The sequence below is a fragment of the Sarcophilus harrisii genome, chromosome 3 (assembly GCF_902635505.1).
Source record: "Sarcophilus harrisii chromosome 3, mSarHar1.11, whole genome shotgun sequence".
In the NCBI taxonomy this organism is placed as follows: domain Eukaryota; kingdom Metazoa; phylum Chordata; class Mammalia; order Dasyuromorphia; family Dasyuridae; genus Sarcophilus; species Sarcophilus harrisii.
Window position 1 is genome coordinate 445,405,444 of NC_045428.1, and position 20,666 is coordinate 445,426,109.

A 20,666-nucleotide genomic window follows, 5' to 3' on the forward strand; every position below is an offset into this window, starting at 1 on the left:
GTGTCATTGAGAAAGAATATCAAGCAATTCTTCACTCACAGTAAGATTTTTTGTCACATATACAAATAAATATGGCTAATTAAGTCAGCCCACTAATATCTAGACTTTGATCAATTGCAATTGAAAACATCAAGATTATTACCCACTTTGGATTTTAATTTTCCATGGATACTGGCAATGTCATGTTCTTTCTGCAATGATGTTTTGTGACAATGAAAGATTTTGAAACGTTTTAACTTTGGGGAGACAAAGAATTTCAATGGCTTTCAACACAAACTCCTTCACAAATTCACCTTCACTAAACCACTTTGATCAAGTTTTGAAAATATATACAGGTTCTGAAATAATAAAACAAGCTTTGATCATACTCTTACTGTCTTCATGGATTTTTGTATTTACTTTTTTTGCCATTTTTAAAAGTATAGATTTCAAATGTCTTCTCTTATTTAACCCAAGAATTTATCATACTTTGGAATATTGTATTTTATAGTGGGGTTTAAAATCATATTCTTTGCAGACACTAATACTATATCTATGAATTAAATATTTTTTAAAAATCTCATTTTTTGCTTCAGAAAAGTAATAATCTAGCTCCCATCTTATCTGAAAAACTCTGTGTTCTTGTACTGATCTTTTCTTTTTTGAAAAAAAAATTTATTCAGCATTTTATATTTCTCCAGTTAAATATAAAAACAATTTTTAATGTTAGTTTTTAAAACTTTGAATTCCGTATTCTTTTCTTTCCCTTTTTCCCTCCTCACTCTTCACATCCATCAGTAATGTAAGCAATTCCATACAGATTATATACAGATTTTTTTCTCACCACTTTTAGAATGTGACATGATTTATATTTTTCCTACATAACAAAACTTAAAATAAGTTAAAAAACAATTTATAATTTTATATTTCTATATAAATTTATGATTTTATTTTATATAATTTGCAGTAAAGATTATTGTCTTAATCCCTTTTACCTAGATTTACTTAATATGAATTCAGCAAAATATTTCCTATATACTACTGAGTGTAGAATGAATTTCAGAGGTACATGAATCAAAATCATAGATCAAATGCTCAACTTGAAGAAAGAATTTACTTTGTAGGTGGTAGGAAGCCTCCTCTGACTAGGCTACTGATAGGGAGTGAATTTATATTATGAAAGAGACATGAGGAGAACAGCAATTGAAGAGAAAAGATGGTTCCAGACATCACTTTGGCTTCTCTTGCTTTCTTTAGAAATAAGTTTCTCCAATCTCACACCTCTGAGACTAGCTGACAGGAAAAAATGATAAAATTTTGGAGGGGATGTGAAAAAACTGGAACACTAATAGATTGTTGGTGGAGTTATGAAATGATTCAACTATTCTGGAGAGTAATTTGGAACAATATCTAACAGGCTATAAAGCTGTGCATACCCTTTGGTCCAGCAGTGTCTCTACTGGGTTTATATCCCAAAGAGATCTTAAATGAGGGAAAAGGACCCACATGTGCAAAAATGTAACAGCCCTTTTGTAATGGAAAGAAACTGGAAACTAAGTGAATGCCCATCTGTTGGAGAATGGCTGAATAAGTTATGTTATATGAAGGTATAAAAACTTACAGTATATGGAATATTATTGTTCTGTAAGAAAGAATGAATTGGCTAGTTTCAGAAAAGCCTGGAAAGCCCTGATGCTGATGTTGAATGAAATGAACAGAACCAGGATTATATTGTACATAGTAACAAGAAGATTATGTGATGATTTACTGTGATGGAGTTGGCTCTTCTCAACAATGCAGTGTTGAGTTTAAGGCAGTTCCAATAGACTTGAGATGGAAAATGCCATCTGCATTCAGAGAGACTGGAGACTGAACGTAGCTCAAAGCATAGTATTTTCATGTTTTTATCTATTTGTTTTCTTGTGTTTTTTTCCTCCCCTTTTGGTTGCTTTTTCTTATACAACATGACAAATACGGAAATATGTTTAAATGGATTGCACATATTTGACTTATATTAGATTGCTTTCTGTCTTGGAGAGGGAGGTGATCAAGGAGAGAAGGAGAAAAATGTAGGACAAAAAGTTTTACAAAAATGAATGTTGAAAATTATCTTTACATATATTTGGAAAAATACTATTGAAAAAAAAATTTTAAAGAAAAAAGAATAAGTCTCTCATCTATTTATTTTCTATATCAACTTCAGTAGACTACTTGCCACTGATATAGTTCTTTGCCAATGTGAATGAAACTTGGAATTAAAAGATTGCCCTAACCCACAACATGTTTCAACACTACACTGTAGGATTAGTCTTTGTGCACAGAAATCGAGAGAATGACAAAATATAGAGTGCCATATAGCACTTTAATCAAATGAAAATTAAGAATTTACAATGCAACCACAATAACTACCAAACAAAAGAAAAATAGACATTTCTATTTTTTTTTTAATACTAACAGTCTGTCAAATACTAACAATATCCAAAGTTCTGCATAATGTTTTTCTTCTTTCACTGAAAACATCTGTTACAAAGTTAGGAGTTTGGTTGTGAACTGCAACATTTCTAGAATTGTATTTTTCTCATTTTTTTCATGTGTTTGTATGTAAGGTTCTGAACTCTTGTGCTTTAAACTTTTTTCTGTCAAGCTGGATCTCCATCCTATCCATCATTTCTCTTTACTATCCAACTTTGAGCTTTTTCTTGGCAGATAATCAAATTCTTGTTGGGCAAATTACCTCCTTCCCTCCTATTCTTATCTCTGCTTTTGCCTCCTTCAAAATTACCAGTAACAACGTATTTGAGAGGGGGAAATTATTCTTTTATGATCAACGATAGCCACTGCTAGCTAATACTAACAAACAAGAATTGGTAAACAAAATAATAAATTGTTCATTTTTATAATCATAAAACTACCATCAAAGAAAAATTTTCTCATTTTTAATTTTAAAATGTAATATCGGTATTTTCTTGTATTTTTATTTATTTTGTTACATGTGTCTCAATTATAATTTACTCTGGTTCAGGCCTAACTCAGGAAGGTCATAATGCTACATGCTGTCTTGTAGAAGCCAGTCTGAGACCTTGGTTATAGTAGAGAGAGTTCTAGGAGGACTGAGAAGGCCATTGTTCAAATCCCAGCTCTCTCTCTCTGAGAATGGCAAGTTACTTCATCTCCAATGTCCTGCTTTTTCTAGTGCAGAATGAGAGGGCTGGATTTAAAGATCTCTATTTGTCTTTTTCAACTGTAAAATTCTACAACACTCAAAGAAATTACAAGTCTCAGTGATGGACCTTCTATTGAGCATGTCACTCCTTATCAGTGTGAGACTCTAAAATGCTGATTTAACAAAATTTAAATTTCTATCAGGCAATATGTTCAGTGCCTTTTTTTTTTTTTTCAAACTCCTAACAATTAAACTTATTAAGGCCTCATTATAGATATTTTGAAAAGTAAAGTAACATCTCTCCTCTACCCCCATATGTGACTTAGTGAAGAAGCTCATTGACTTATGGAGTAGTTTTATTTAAGTTTTGAATTTCATCAAATTTGACAATATACAAAATTAAATATAAGGTATTTTATCAAAAATTAACATTAAATGTTTTCTTTTAAGGAGACTTATCTATAGTAAATAACTTTAAAATACTTATTATTCAGGAAGCAAGTCATCTCCTAATTCTTCATCAGCAAAGTCATCGTCTTCAATTCTTTTTTTGGCTGCAGTTTTTGGTCTTTCTGTTTGTGGACCTAGAGGATCCACATATGAGGCATCTATGGTTCAAAACAGATGTTTCATGACTATGTTATTATTAATAAAATTACATTTATTTAACTATTTCATAAGGATTTTTTTTTGAAATAAACAAACATGAACAACTCTTGTCATCAACAAAATTGTGAAACTCAAAGTGAACAGAAACATGGCCCTAAGTTTTCTCACTTTTTTCTCATAAGTGTCCATATATTAAAAAAATTCTTAATATTACCACATTTAAAATGAATGCCAATTCCCCAAGGCATTTCTCATTAGCTCTTATCTGTTGGCAAAAGCAATGGCACTCACCTATTTCTTTGTTACTGCTACTTTCATATGGTTCATTTGTCCCAGGTAAAGATCGTAATTTGACACTCAGACGCTCACCTTTGCTACTGGAACTAGAATTCTGGCCACTGTCTGAAAATATGGGAATAGAAATTCACTTATTTCATAAGCCAAGAAATCACAGAACTGTACTACATATCTTAAAACTGTACCAGGTTTGTCATAAAGCAGGTATTCTTTCTCACTATGAAGTCAATTTCTTACAGCTACAATTCTCTTTGGGGAGCCCTAACAAACTGAACGGGTGACAAAATGAGTCCAACATATTCTTGCAAATCTGGGTAGAAACAGTTTCAATTTAAAGAGATCTGCTTCTGAAAAGTTCCAGCTCCCATCCTCATGCTGACCTAGTTTTGTCATCTGCTAGTTATGTGTGACTGGGGAGAACTTTTCTGAACTTCAATCTCCTCTGCTATAAAAGGAGGGGATTGAGAAGGCAGAGGAGCCTGCTGAGGATGAACAGCACACAGAATTTGTCACAACGGTATTAAAGGTATACCACCAATCTACTGCAACCATCTCTTAGAAAGAATAATGCTATTAATGAGAATAAACTACTTTATCTAGTTGATAAAAAGTCCCATTACTTGTCAGCATTCTGAAGATGGTAGCTTTATTTTTCCAGACTTCAATTTCCTTCTCTGTCAAATGATGAGACTAGAGCAAATGATCTCCATGGTCCCTCCCTGCTTGAAGAATAATCTACATGCTTAGTTCTTATTCTGACAACTAACTGACAATTCCAAAGACTTCTGAGAATGGCATTCTTTCCATTGTAAACATTTCACTCTTCATAAGAACAAAGCCATTCTGGACCCTTTTATTTCTGAGAATATTCTGTGTTTCTCTGTGTTCACTGCATCAATAGAACCTGCAATGGTGCAAAAGTAACAACAAAAAATCTTGTCTTTCATCTCTCTTCCCCTATCCTCATCCCATTTCTACTCCAGGTACTCATTTAGCTTCAGATTTTAGATAGGCAGTAACATAAACTAACCCACTCTCCACACCCCCCGCCCCTTTAAGTTAAGTTTTGAAGTCTCTGGGAAATTCTAAAAGGCTAAATATTACTAGCATTGTTAGTAACTTGAATTTCATACTTAGTCTCTGTCCTGGTTATTGTCCCATATTTAATATCATCTGCCTTTAAACAGTGAAGTAGGAGCCCAATGAGGCAAAGTATGAAAATAGGTTGTTCTCTATATTTTTACTATATTTTCAACTCAAGAGTTATGCCTTTCAGCTCCAAAATAGCAGCCCCTCTTCAAAGTCCTGGCAATTTGAATGCAAAAAGAAAGTGTAGAGCATCTACCTAACTTTTTACATAGATCAGTACAAAAATAAAAATTCCTTATGGGCAGGGACTATTCTCATTTTTGTCTTTTTATTTTCTGTGCCAGGCAAAATGTTTGGCACAGAAAATGACTAATAAATGATTGTTGAATCGAGTTGAAATAGACACAGTTTAGAAATTTTTTTCAAAGAATTTGAATTGTGAATGATTATTTTGGATGCATTCTCCCTCCCCTTACACTTTCAATCTATTACAAACTCATTTCTAGGTTTGGATAAAGTAATGTGTATTGTTGTTTTTTAAAGCAAGAAACTATTCCTAGAGAAAAGCTAGCCATCTAAGAGAAGTTTGAAAAAAATGTAAATGCTTTTGGCTTGGCTTCATTTTATATTTGAATTACCAAAAAGATGTTAAATTAATGTCAACATAATTCAAATGATGAGTGTTTTCTAGAGTGAAGTTGAACTAAGTTAAAAAAAAAAATTCACATTCAACTTTCTAGTTTATAGACCTAGCTTTGCCATTAGATGTTTAGTTTTGGGCAAATCATATAACCCTCTCTGAGCCTCAGTTTCCTTTTGTGTAAAATAAGTAGACTGGAGTAAATGATGTCATAGGTTCCTTCAGTCCTATTCAAAATAAAATTCTATTATTTTATATATATACATATATGTGTATGTATATATATATATATATACACACACATATATACACACTTATGTATATGTATATATTTTGTCTTGAGAATATGTAGATTATGTCATCAAGATTTTGAAGTTAACTATATCTAACTTCAAAATAGTTTTTTGAAACTATTTGAAACTATTGAAAATAATTTAAAGAATAACCTAGCATTTGAATCTTTTAGCAGGGGAAATCTTTCTGGTAAAGGGCATTAGAAGCATACATTTAGCTATCTGCTTAGTTAGCAAGAGCAGTGGACAGGAAGGAGTTACATGAACCTATGTTTTGTCACTTGCTGGTCTTATTTGTGATTTTTGGCAAGTGACCTCTCGGTCTGTTTCTTCATCTGCAAAATGGGGCCAACAATATCTACCTTGCCTTTCTCATGAGAACATTTTGGAGAATCAGTAAAATGAGGTCATGTGAAAAATGCTTTGAAAACTGTAAAACTCAATGTAAAAGTAAGGAATTGCTGCTTGTATAGACATTTCTGCCTTTATAGCCAGCCGTGAACATTCTATTCAAAGCCCTGGTTAGTGTGTAGGGCCTCATGGAATGTAGCCGTCCTGACAACTACCCGATACTCAGATAAAGTAAAATTCCAATCTCACTGTTAAAGCACCATTTTAGACATGGCCAATGTTTTTCTGCTAATGAAACCTTGAACTGCTTTTTTGTTTTATTACCAAGACTGAAATCCTGTCAGCTGGGGTAAAGTCTAACTCAACTTCTGCTTACACGGGAGACTGCACCTTGCCTTGACTGATGTTATAAAAACATCAACTCGTGGTAGGCAGGAAAAACAACACACACCTGTTTGAGACATGCTAGCATGCCACTTTTTAAACTATAAGAAGTCTTTTTATAGGTTAGGTGACTTACATAACACAGGCTCTATTCAGGACACAAATGAATTAAATCTAAGAAACCTGCTACGTAAACTTTCACCATATGCTGTCTTCAAATAAAAAGTGAATTTGCCTTACAAGGGAAGAGAGACTTTGCCAGATTAGTTAGGGAAAATCATCAAAAGCAAAGGACACCTGAATGCAGAATAAATCAAGAACTGAATGCCTCATGTCCTATATTTGTCCTCTGTATAGGATTAAATTACTATAAAAGACATTTCTTATCAAGGATGTATTAAGTATAACTTTTGTGTGTGTGTGTGTGTGTGTGTGTGTGTGTGTGTGTGTGTGTGACATTCATTGCATGGCCTTTCACTAAAGTCTTATTGTGATACTCTCATCCTGACAGAGAGGTTACTCTAGGTCCTGAAAAGCTCTGACAACAGAGCAGAAACTCTGCTAGTCCTGTCCATGCTGGTAAAGTCTTTGAGTATGGGCCTGATAATACATTGTGCATTTCTCTCTCCTACAAGGCCCAGCCTAGCTACATCCATAGAGACTCATTACCAAATGGTGATTCGTCATCATGTAATGAATAATTTTGGCCAATTTATGACCAAATAGGAGATTTATGAAGACATCAAAATGAGATGTGCAAGAAATTTAAATGGAATGTGTGTTAGACGTACTTTATACTGACCTCTCTGTGAGTTCTTTGGAAATAGTCAAGTAAATATATGAATGATACTATGACCTGATGAAATGAAGTAAAATATTCTTGTTTTTAGCACTGATAATTAATTTGATCCAATCTGACAAGTATTTAAACAAGGTATTATGGGAGATAAAAAGATGAATAAGATACCAGTCCCAACTTTAAGGAACTTACACACTAATGGGGGAAATAAGGGTAATATAAATAATATAAATTAGAAGATGGTAAGAGATTAAAAAAATAAGGAGTCAACCAATGAGGTAGGAAAAACAGAAAGGGAACAAGTAACAACCTGAGCTAGGCCTTAAAGTATTTCAGCAGATGATTTAGATGATGGGGATAGAAAAGGGGAAATGAATTTCAGGGATTGGAAAACAAAACTGGGGAAAGACCAAGACCAATTATTGTTAAATTTATAGTGGATGGGAAGTTCATGTCAAAGCTTGGAGCATGCCATCCTTTCTGAGTAAAGTGATCAGGACCAGGAAAATTCTTCCAAAGAATGTTTGAGAAGATAAGGGACAATGTTTGTGGTCTATCTGAATTAAGAATGGGATTTGATAGAGGGCCTTAACATCAGGTGTCCTTCAAGGCAGTAAGAATTTATCAGGGAATAAGTGATAAGCATTTCAAATAAGGAAAGGGAAACAATGAAGTGTTCATGGAAAGTATCTTGAGAAACCATGCCTTTTAGTCAGATCAGTTTTAAAAGTACTTGATCAAAAGTACTGGATGCCACAATAACAATAGCACACTGATTCCATTTTTCGCAGATATATTTTTGGTGGTTGATAGCATGGGAAAACAGTAAATTTTTGAGATTTGGGGTTGCATAGAAACTCTTTACTTGATTGACTTCTTCTATGTCTTAGGAATCAGATGCTGCCAGGTCATAAGACCTAGATGAAAAATATGGTTCTCAATTACTATAGGACAGTACTTAAATAACCTAAGACTTATTACGATAAAACATGGGTGATATTCTCCAAAGGAGCTTCTCTAAGCAGTGCAGGATGGCTTTTGTTGCTCTAAACAGCTAAGAGGACTTTCTCTAGTATTGATCTTTTCAGACAGATACCGTCTGCAGTAATTTGGTTCTAAGACCTTTCATGAAAATGTGTAGCTCAGTAGCTCAAAAAGTCTATTCCCAGTTTTGTCTTCTCCTAAATGTGATGCTCAGTCCCAGGAACTACTTTTCAATATACAGCATCTGGTATAATGATCCAACTTATTTATTATTATTATTATTATTTTGCTAGCCAGCTGGTTGCCAGATAGGATGAATTCTTTATCAGGATGGGTCTGATGGCTTTAAGGATAGTTTGATTTTCCTTTGTTCTAGTAATTTAATATAAAGGATTTTCTGCCAAGACCAGGTGTTTTTATTTCCAAAGCGTTCATTGTATACACCATAATCTATAATAGAAATATATGTTGTCCACATAGAGTCTAATGAGGAAGCCCTATTCTTGCTATGTCCCAAACACTTATAACATCTGTATTTCCAGAAAGTTTACCTTCAAATAAAAATTAAGACCAATCTATACTGATTAAATGAAACTGAGTAATTTTAGCATTATGGGGTCACAAACGAGACAGGAGTTTAAAGTGGTGATTTTTGAGGTTTTTGTGGGTATCTCATGTGGATTCTGAGAATGAAGCCCAATCATAAGCACTACTTCTGATAGGATAAATATTGGAGGAAATAATGAAACTATTTTAACTAGGTCCATTACAAATTTATTCCATTAAATCTCAATATGGCTTTCATTAGTGCTTGGAAATACTTTTACTTATATCCCAACTTTATATCTTATTCCAAATTGTGATTGTTTCTAATATCTCTCCCTCAATCTTCCAACTACATGTCCTTCCTCTCTCAATAGTAGATGACTTCACCTAATACTTTCCCAAGGTCAAAGTTATCCATGCGAATTCCAAATCATTCTAGGATCTTGAATATATTTTTCCCCTCTAGTCTTAGATGGTGAAGTGGCTAGCCTTCTTGCCAAGAATAATCACTCAAATTGTGCCTTTGATGTTTTTATCCTCTTCTTGTTCCTTCATGGCTTTGATCTATCAATTATGTCTTCTCTTTCAAGCATCTCCAACCTTTTTCTCTTGGGAAGTCCCTTCCCTTCTGCCAAGAATAACATTATTTCTATTGTTTTACTAGCAAGTAAGTAGATCAGAATGCTATCTATATAGTTATTCTTGTGGAAAAGATGGAAAATTATGAGCTACATGAGAGTGTGTGTGTGTGTGTGTGTGTGTGTGTAGAATTCCAAATTGAATAATCAGACTCAAATGGTCGTGTTTACTGGTCAAATAGCACTTAGAAAAGAAATCTGTAGTAGAGCACTTCAGAGATTCGTGGTGGCCCTAGGCTGCTTAATATTTTTTATCAAAGACTTGGGCAAAAGCATGATAGCATGCTAATCAAACTCGCAGATAACACAAAGCTGAGACAGACAGCTAAATTACTAGATGACAGAATCAGTATCCAAAAAGACAAATTTAAGTTGGTGAAATTTAATAAGGAAAAATGCAGAATCTTATATTTAATCTTGAAAAATTAATATCACAAGCTTAGGATGAGAGCTATAAGTAGACCCCAGGAAGATGAAAGGCTGTAATATTATACCATACAGAGATCAACTGAAGAAATGGGGATATTTCCCCTGAAGAGGAGACTTGAAGTGGGGGTGAGGCACACATTACTACTATTTGCAAATATTTAAAGAGCTCCTATGTGAAAGAGAGATTAGACAGGTTGTTCTTTACCCCTAATGACAGAACTAGGAAGCAATGGTTAGAAGTTACCAAGTGGGAAATTTAGGCTTGATTTAAAGAAACTTCTTAACTATTAGAACTATCCAACAAGTGGAATCAGCTGTGTTGGAGCTAGAGGTTCCCCTTCACTGACGGTATTGAAGAGAAGGCTGGATGATCACTTATAGCTTATAATATAGATTAGATATACAAAGTATTCAGCTATCAGCATTTAGGGCCTCTTTTGATTCTGAGATTTTGAAGTTGCCCTAAGACAAAAAACAAAATTTTCAAACTTTTACTTATCCTTGCTGTTCTTCAAGCTATCTTTTCTCCTTCTTCGTAAATTTCTAAAAAGAGCAATCTAAAATCATTTTTTTCACTTCATCCACTTCTTCATCCATAGTTTCTCATCACTCTAATAAAACTGATCTCTCTCTCTCTCTCTCTCCCCCTCCCTCCCTCCCTTCTTCTCTTTCTCTTTCTCTCTCTCTGGTGTCTAATGATCTCTATTGATGAATCCATGTTTTTGGTTCTCATTCTCCTTAACCTCTATCTACACAGTCTAATACTAGTGATAATCTCTTATATTAATTTTTCTGTTTTCTCTGACAATAGAGTATCATAGTTGTTCTACTTCTCTAAAAGCTTCTTTTGTGTGTCCCCTTTGCTGACTCAAATTCCTTCCATACTCTAAATATAGTCTATAACTGTCTTTGTCTTCTCCCAAAATCTGTCTTTCTTCAAATCCATAACTTCAATTAGCACCACTATAAAAATAATTCCCAAATTTATATTTTTCCAAGTCTGACACCTCTCCAGAATTTTAGTTCCATATGCATAGCTATCACCACTCAGATGACTTCTAGGGAACTTATGTTTGATGTATCAAAAACTAAACATCATCTTCCCCTAAAACTTGTCCCTTCTCCATTTTCAACTTGTTTCTGGTACCAACCCTCCCAACTTGATATTAAACCTTGGAGTTCTGACTCACTCTTTTCCCCAAATGTAATCACTTGTTGAGTTGAGGTAGGAGGTTGACCTACCTCCACAATTTCTCTTGTATTCCTCTTTTTTAAAACCTATTGTAGCCTCCCTATTTCTCCCTCTTATTACCTTTCAACATATACTACTGTAAAAATCTCTAAGTTGGCTTTCCTACTTGATTGACTCTCCAAAATAATACCTTGGGTAATTTATGTAATTTACTATTCATACCATATAATTCCTTTGTTGCCTCTGATGATTCCCCACTGCTAATCAAATAAAGACTAACCTCCTTGTCCTGAAAATCAAGGCCTTCAATTCTCGGGATCTAATTTATGTTCTGAGTATCATCTCTTGTGGTATTCAACCTCAACTGAGAACATTACTAGCATCTGTTCTAGTCCCTTCTATTGTTCTCCCAATGTGAGCAAAGACACTTTACTGATAGAACAGGATTTACTCTAGCCCTCCTCATCCCTCCTTTAGGTCCTTTTAAGGTCCTTTTGACCCTGTCACTGAACTTTTCTTATCCCATTTCTCTTACCCTTCCCCACAAAAAATGGGGAGTATAGCATATGATTAGGCAGTGAGAAATAGGAAATTCCATAACTAAAATGTATTCTCCCCATCTCTAATAATTGAAATCCATCCTTCCTTTCAATGTCCAGCTCAGGTTCCACCTCCTCCCTGAAAAGGAGGATAAGGGATTTTTCCTTTCTAAAATTTCTTATCATTTTGGATTTTCCTTTGCATGTAATACCTGAATTTAGCCAATATTTGGTGAAGATGAATTGAAGCCAAACATAAACAAGCAGCATCCCACTGAATTTGTCAAATTTCCTTTCTGCCTCCAGGACAAATAACAAACTTCTGTATTCGGAATCTGAACTCTTGTTCCAGCCTCTATTTCTAGACATATCACATTACTCACCATCATATACTTTATGTTCCAGCCTCTTTCTCATTCCCTAGACCTGAAATGCTCTCCCTCTGATTTCATTTCTTGAAATCCCTAGATCTCTTCAAGAGGACCAAATTCTACCTGAAGTCTTTCTGGCACCCTCTCTATCTCAAGTTATTAATCTTCCACTGAAATTACTTTGCATTATTTTGTTTATATTTATCTGTGTACATGATTTATCCCTCAGTAGAATTTAAGCACCTTGAGGGTTTTTGGGTTTGTCCTCAGATTTCAATGACCTAGTACATTGCTTTGCATATGGTAGGTGCTTAAGTAATGCTAACTGAATTTCATTTTATCAAAGAATCTTGCATGACCTTCACATGTTCATGAAAGAATCATCTGTACAAGAGAACCTTTTGCTCTACCAAAATATATTTTAGGGGAGGGGGAATGGAGGAGGTATTCAACAATTAATAAATAAAAATGGGCTCTTGTATTCTTTGCATCTTTCAGCCAATATATAGGCTACTATGGAGAATAATTTGTGAAAGCCTACCACTTTCTATCTCACATTTTCATTGGTGATACCCTCCATATATATATATATGTATATATATATACACATATATATATGTAATTCATTTTTATGAATATTATATAAGGATGTGAAAGTAGTGATTTTTTTTCCTCACATTCTTATTTCTTCTCCTCCCTGAAATACCTTGTACAAACGATCCCTCTGTGGATTTGTGATTTGTTAAAAATCAGTATTATTACTTTATTGAAATATTTCCTAAGAACCTACATTTAATTATGTATAAATTTAACCCTATTTATAGAAGAATAAACTGTGAGTGGTGTAAAAGTGAGATCTATGGTCTTTTGAATCAATTTGATAGAGTACTATATGAACATATAGAATATTCTATTTGGGAAAGGGGGTTATAATCTAAGTATGTGACTGATAGCTCCAGAATATTTTATCACTTGTTTCCAATGCTTATTAAGGGAACAATTTCAGTGGTTTACCAAGCCTCTGTCCAAGTAGGCTATAATTATTTGGGGGATCCTAAGTAGAGTGCTAAGGTTAAATTAGGAATATATCATCCAACCCTAGTCAGTGGCTGACTTTAAGCAGAGGGATAAACTTAAAGAAGAAAGATCTATTATTCTGATAGAAAAATAAAGACTCTATTCCTGGAAGATAGTCTATGCTGCCCATCCAGAGATAAACAAGTTGCAAAGATAGGATAGCCCTTAGAGCAGAAGAACCTAGAACCAGCATGTTATTCCAAAAGCTATGCACTCGGCTTTAACACTAATGACTACACAAAAGGAGGAACTCCTGGGACTTTATTAGTTAATATGAAAAGTGTCAGACTGTAGTAGCCTGGACACCAGTGAATGACATATAAGAATCACCAACCCACAAGAATGGTGAAAAGTGATGGAATATTGTTGAGAGTATGTAATATATCAGAATACAGTACAGAGGTATGTCCCAGCAAAAATGCAGTTTTCTTTTGGGAATTGTGATAGAGGGGCCAATGTGGAATAAAGGACTGTCTTTTTATACCTTTAAAAAACCTGTATAGGGAAAGTGAGGAAATTTGCTCCATTGATTTGTACCTTATGGGAATTGACTAAGTTAAGTGACTTGACCAGGGTCACACCCTGTCCATTCATTATTAATATAAATTTTTTTGTTACATTTGGTATATTGGGCAAATGAGAATGTATAAAGCTGTCCAACGGGGATGACTGATCCAAGTTTGTTGGTTCAATCTGAAAGGAAAACAACTCTTTTACTAGTATTGCTGATAAACTGAGAATGACATTTTCAATGGGCAAGTCACAGTGGGCAAGTCACTCTGCTACTATGGACCTTAGTAAAAGAAGGGGTCTGTGATTTTCTAATTAGGGGTCACCAAAGACTCAACAACATAAGTATGTATTGAGTATCTGTTATGCACAAGACACTACACTAAGTGATTTTGGGGAAATTAAAAAGATGAAAACATGTTCTTGAAGAACTCACAATTTAGTAAGGAGAATAAGACAAGTACAAAAATTGTGATGATACAAAACAAAAAATTAAATGCCAAAAACAGATACAAAGTCTCTTTTTCTTTATTTCTCACTGGTATTTAGAAGTGTTTGTCCAGTCTCCCATTACATTGTAAGTTCCTTGGTAACAGAAAAGTCTTTGTCACTCCCCACAGTACTTTCTGACTATGCTTTCTGACTGTTTTCCCTCATCAAGGTGCAGCAAAAGTTAGGAAGTGACTTGCAATTCAAAATGCTTGCTCACTCTTGAAATATATTTTGATAAACAAAGTACAAACATAAAATTAAAAGTCTGAATTTTTAGAAAATATTACATATGTGTAATATTATGTAACATGTATACCTTGTGGAAAAGGTACAAGTCAGCTATAAAGTTACTTTCTGCTCATTGATCATATTTTTCTATTACCTTACTTCCTAACATTAAGAGAGAGATTCCTTGAGGAAAAAAATATTGGCCCAAGGAACATAATACAAATAACACCTAAGAATGTAACAAACCTTTTAAAATCATAAATGGTATTTACGGGAAAATAATTTTTAAAATTAAGCTTACTAATTCCAATGCTCAAAATGTCATAAAATTCAAGTACTGTGCTAAAATAGAAAACCACAAACCGCATTCCTTTGGGGACAAACACAAATATATGGAAGATCTGGCCCTTAAAATTCAGTTAATTCAGGGGGCAGAAAAATAGGTATTTTCCCAACTTTTATATTTTCCAGGACATTACCGTTACTATTAGTGACTATAAGACATCTGATTTGTATAGTACCTACTGTATGTTTTACTTTAGTCTGACCACCTGATCAGCAGCACTCAGGGTTCTGGGGTTCCTTCCTCTTACAATCGAAGCTAACTTTCCAGGAAGTGCCAGCAGTGAGGTAGTTTTGACTGACTTTTTTTTCACTGAATTGACTAGATGTTTTGGTAGCGAGGAGACATAGCCTTAAAGAGAGATTCTGCATATAAAATAGTAATGCATTTTTACTCCAAATAATTAAAATACATCTATTTCTTATGAAGTTAATCTTGCAAAACACACTAAAGTATCTTGAATCAAGTAATGGACAGAATCAGTAATAAAAAGAGCATAGGATTGAAAGTCCAGGGATGTGGGTTCCAGTCCCAGCTCTGCCACTAATTGGTAATATGACCGTGAGCAAATCACAACCTATCTGGGTCTTATTTTCCTCACCTGTGAAATGAGGAGGTTGGACCTGATGACCTTTAAGGTCCCTTCCAGTTCTAAGATCATATGTTCCTATAATATAAAAAGTCCTGATTAGGCTCTACTGCTTTTTCAACTATAATAAATAACTCGGACTACACTAATTTAGAATTGGTGATAATGTGAAATTCATAAAGCTGGGCTGAAATTTATTTTTGAATTATAGATGAAAAAAAGTTTATTAAAAAAATTAATGTGAAATAAAGTTGCCCAGAGACACATTAAAACTACTATTGCAAATAGTCTTAAAGTACCATCAAGTACTTTAAAAGGATATTTTACATAATAAACTAATTATATTTGAATATGCTAATTAGAAACACATATTAAGGCACTTTGTCTATGTTCATTTGCTAAAATAATTATAGGTTCAGTATATTTTTTGTTAAATTCAAACAATTAATTTTGCTGATACAGACTACTCTTTTAGTCATTGACAAAAATGCCCTCTCCCCTATCCAGTTAAAAAAAATTTTGCTAGGGATTTTCATGTTAAAATGCGAAGTTTTAAGTATTTTTCAGTGTTGTAAAAGGGAAGCTTAGCATTCAAGCGCAAATTATGATTTCTTGAATGGGAATGTTATAAACTGAGGCTGATTCCTTAGATGTAACAAGTGCTTTTAAGAAACAAAGATAGAAGAAAGTAAGAGGGGATAGGCAGCTTCCTGTGACAGAGTAAATAAGCTACTGGAGTCTGAGTTCAAAAGATCTGGCTTCAAATTCTGACTCTGCTAGTTACTAGTTTTATGACTATGGATCTCAGTTTCCTTATTTGTATAATAAGGAGATTATAAATATCAGCTCTGAATCACGTGATCATAAGGAAAATAATCTATAGAATATTATAAGATATTTTTTAATGGCACTGGTATTAAAAATGGAGAGATAAGAAAGAAATATAGGATTTTTAGAGAATATAATTCCTATACTATATTTAAATAGTACTTTACAGTTTTCAAAGTGTTTTAATATATAATATTTCATTGACCCTCAAAGTGAAGCATTATCTTCACTTAACAGATAAGGAACTGAGGTTCAGATGAGGGAACTTAATATATCCACACAAGGACCTTCAATATCCAGATTGGGAAGTATGTTATGTTAGAATGTCCATCAGATTGAGCCAGTTCTGCTGACCATATTACTGGGATATATATTTCTCTCTATCTCTTTCTGGCTACCATTCCCCTGTGTATGTAATTTCTCCCTATAGAAGATAAAATCCTTTAGGGCAGAGATTGACTCACTTTTGTATTTGTATGCTCAGTGCTTGGCACATAACAAGCATTTCATAAGTGCTCATTCATCCATTCACTTAGGTGGAATGAAGTGCCTGGAAATAGGGGTTACACAATAACTAGAAAAAAAATGGGCCTCAAATTCAAGTTTTGACCCTAAAGTCCAATGCTTTTCCTGCCATTGTAAGCTATTAAAAGAGAGATGAAGGAGAGGAGGGGAGAAGGAAGGGAGAAAAATCAATTGAGATGATAGAAAGGGTAGCTAAACCTAAAACTACAGAATAAAAATAGGGTTGACTAGTCCAAAGAACTGAAACCCTGCGGATTAGGTCCTAGAGAAAGAGTCTGTCAACTTAAGTTGGAAGTGATAAAAGAAAATTTTGAAGGCAATGTTTAGTGCTTCAAAACTGTTAAATGTGAAATTATATTTGAGATACACCTCAGCCATATACAACTCGAACTCCAAAATTCTCTCACATTAGAGTATAGTTACTTACTTGAAGCCAAGGCATTTAAAACTGCTAGACAGCAAAGATGGGGGAGATGGAGGGGACAGAGGTGAGAGTGAAAAGAGGGTAGAGAAGAAGTTAGGATATAGTCCAATTTTTGATAGGAAAAAATAACTTTTTATTCTTGGGTAATGGCAAGAGAGAAGAAATGAGAAAAGGAAATAAGTTTGGGCATGGTAATATATGGGTTTTATGAATGGTCCAAATTTATAAGGTTTCATTGTATTTTTAAAAAACTGAATAAGCATAATTCAATTTCAATGTAATATGGGTCTTTTATCTGTAATTTGCAACAAACATTAGAATATGTGAATTCTAAAATAAGTAAAAAAAATTTAAACTGGCCTATTATATGAAGTTTACAATTCACATTAAGAATAAATTACTAAGAAAAAAAAGAACAGCTTAGGAGAGAAATGGAAATCAAAATCATACTAAATAAAGTGTTAATGGAAATGAGAAAAAACTAACAAAAATATTAGTGAGATAATGTAAGTTGGCAATTAAATGAAACATTTTTTCTCTAAATATGAAATAATGAACATTTCTGTAAAGAAGCTAACAGACAACTGCAAAGATTTTTCTGAGCTCTAAATAAGATTTGTTTAGTATTATATATATACTGTTTAGATTTTAAAATCATAAATCAATAAAAGTTATTTAAAAGATCATTCCATTAAATGATAACACTACTTTGGTTAGCATGTATATTTGGATTTTATTTCTTACTATAAATTAAAATGTTATAGTCAATTCTGAAGCTTCATTACCTTATCATATTATGTTATATTAAAATCAGCAGTAAAAGAGCTTTTATTTTGTAGCTTAGGAATTAAAAATTATTATAAAGACATGAAGGAACTATTAAATTTTGTCTCTTAAATGGTACCATGAGAGGCAGGGTTGCATAGTAGATAAGTTGGCCTAGTAGTCAAGACCACCTGAATTCATTCCCTGCCTCTACTGCACATGAATTGTGTGACAATGTTTCAAAGTCTCAGGCAATTGTCTAAAAATATTAAGTTACAGATGAGGTACCTGTAGTAGAATTTCCTCACTGATAGTTCTCTAACAATTGATTGAAACCACCAATCTAGACCAAAAAACCAAGAGATACCTTAGCAGCATGAATAAGCTGTATATGTCTTCTAGTATATCCAGAAAACATAAGCCTGCTCATGTAATAGATGTAAAAGAAGTACATTAGGAAGTGATCACATTGAAGAATTCCCTAATTAAAGTGATGGAACACAGGGAATTTATCTCAAACCTAATATTTTAAGTGAAATCAGACGATTAATCAAACAATAAATATTTATGATTATTTAATTTAAATATATATGCTCAACATTGTAGTCAGATAGCCTCCTAATTTCAAGTAATCCCATAGGTCCCACCTACTATATACTTCTGAAAATCAGCTATTGCTTCCCAATGTACTGATTCCTTGTAGTTTGGCTACACTTGCCAGGCTCCCTTTGCTTTGCTGCTATTCTAATACAAAGTTACAAAAAAAGCACAAGTTTCTCAGAATCCTCAGGATAACCAATTTATTTTTAGAGGTTAGTTTATGTTTTGAGAATGTGGTATAAAAACTGTCAAACCAAATGTGTTGCTACTACATTAAAATGATTAATATGTACAAATATTAATAATAAAAAGTTTTATACATGGTATATATTTATTGAACTCCACTCAACCATACAGATAATAGTAATAAAGAGTAGTTCAAGCATATGATTTAAAATGAACAGAAATAGATTTATATGTAAAATATTAAATCACCATATAGTAACAAACCTTAATGTGCTCTATAAGTATTATTGTTATTTAACAATAATAATTTATAATAAGAATCAACTTGAGCAGAGGGAAGTCAGGGGGTGGAATCTAGTTCATTCATCATCCTATGCTTAGGTAAGGAAGAATGGAGCTAGAGGAGGTCATAAGAGTTGGGAAAGACTCAGTCCAGATGTCCTAGTTCAGGGAAGGAAGTATCTCAATCATTTACCTTCAAGTTAGTTTTTCTCATTAAATAAGAAGTAAATTAAATAATACTGTGACTTGGGACCAGTACTTGGTCTGACAAAAGGGCAGGTCAGACTGCAAAAAGCCTCAAAGAACAAGACCATCAGGTTGGCTGAAAATTAGAACATGGGAGGAAAGCCAGAGAACAACTATTTAAAGAACTGACATTCAAAGACTTGAGTCATAAACTGGAAGATTAATAGCTATTATTGTTTTTAGTGGGAGGTAAAAGACAAAATATTATCAAAAAGTCCAAACTGAATTGGGGAAATAACATAGCTCTGACTCTGCCGTTGTAGGGCTTGAGATCAAATCTTGCTCCTGAAGCTTAACTAATTGTGTGATGTGAAACAAATTCTTTAATTGCCTGGATTAAAGTTTTCTCCTCTGTAAAATGAAGGGTTAGCCTAAAAAACCCACTGAGATCCTGTCCTAATCTAAATCCTACATGATCCTGTGAATCCTGTGATCCCGTGAATGAGATTACCTCCCAAAGCAAAAGTATTGAGCCGATGAATGACTGTCACCAGCGAGCTCAGATACAGTGAGAACAGGTTTTGGGGTAGGGAAGGAGGGTAGGAAGTCCAGTTCCTAAGGCAGTACTAGATAGCTACACAATCAGGAACAAATCAGAAATTCAACTCTTGAGAAGATATTAGCCACAAGACTAACAATAAGGCTGAACTCCTAACCCAAGGCTTTTATTTCTTTCTTTTTGAAAACAGGATAGATCCTAAATATTAGCACAAGGTTGAACTTAAATGTAGCCTTTCTCTCGTCCTATCTCCAAACTCCAATTATTTGGTAAAAAATTTTTAACAAAAGAAATCTAGAAAAGAAATTTCATGGGATATATATCAAAACATCAATTTTCTGTGAATGTGAATGAGATGAGCTCATCCATAAAACAAGGAGACAACAGAATGGATCAAAAACTAGAATACAACAATTTGTTGTTTACCAGAGACATATTTGAAAAGACATACAGAGAGTTAAAATCGGGAGGGGGGAGAAGAGAATCTATAACGCTTCAACTATAATAAAAAAAAGGCAGTGGTAGGAATCATGATGTTAGACAAAGCATAAATAAAAATAGATCTAATTTTTAAAAAAGAATCAGGGAAATTAAATTTTGCTAAAAGGAATCATATTCAGTGCAGTGATATAAAAAAATCTTATTGCAAGTTTCTCTGATAAAGGCTTCATTTCTCAAATATACATATTGAATATAGAATTGAGTCAAATTTATAAAACGCCATCCCCCAATTGATAAATGATCAAAGGATATAAGCAATTTTCAGAAA

The 20,666-nt window shown here is 33.6% G+C and overlaps 1 protein-coding gene across 8 annotated transcripts in view; it reads right to left on the minus strand.

The window, feature by feature from the left end:
• Window positions 1-2,322: 2,322 nt before the first annotated feature.
• Window positions 2,323-20,666, minus strand: part of IFT88 (intraflagellar transport 88) — a 111,103-nt gene continuing 92,759 nt past the window's right edge. For 4 of the 8 annotated variants that reach the window (XM_031960817.1, XM_031960818.1, XM_031960814.1 and 1 more), the window contains 3 exons: window positions 15,555-15,620; window positions 4,043-4,153; window positions 2,323-3,750 (listed from right to left, as the gene is read on the minus strand). In XM_031960817.1, coding sequence (XP_031816677.1) covers window positions 3,629-3,750; window positions 4,043-4,153; window positions 15,555-15,620 — 299 coding nt within the window. In that variant the 3' untranslated portion in view covers window positions 2,323-3,628. Of the gene's footprint in view, window positions 3,751-4,042; window positions 4,154-15,135; window positions 15,319-15,554; window positions 15,621-20,666 lie in introns of those variants that run through there. The other 4 variants (XM_031960820.1, XM_031960819.1, XM_031960821.1 and 1 more) reach the window with 2 other exon arrangements.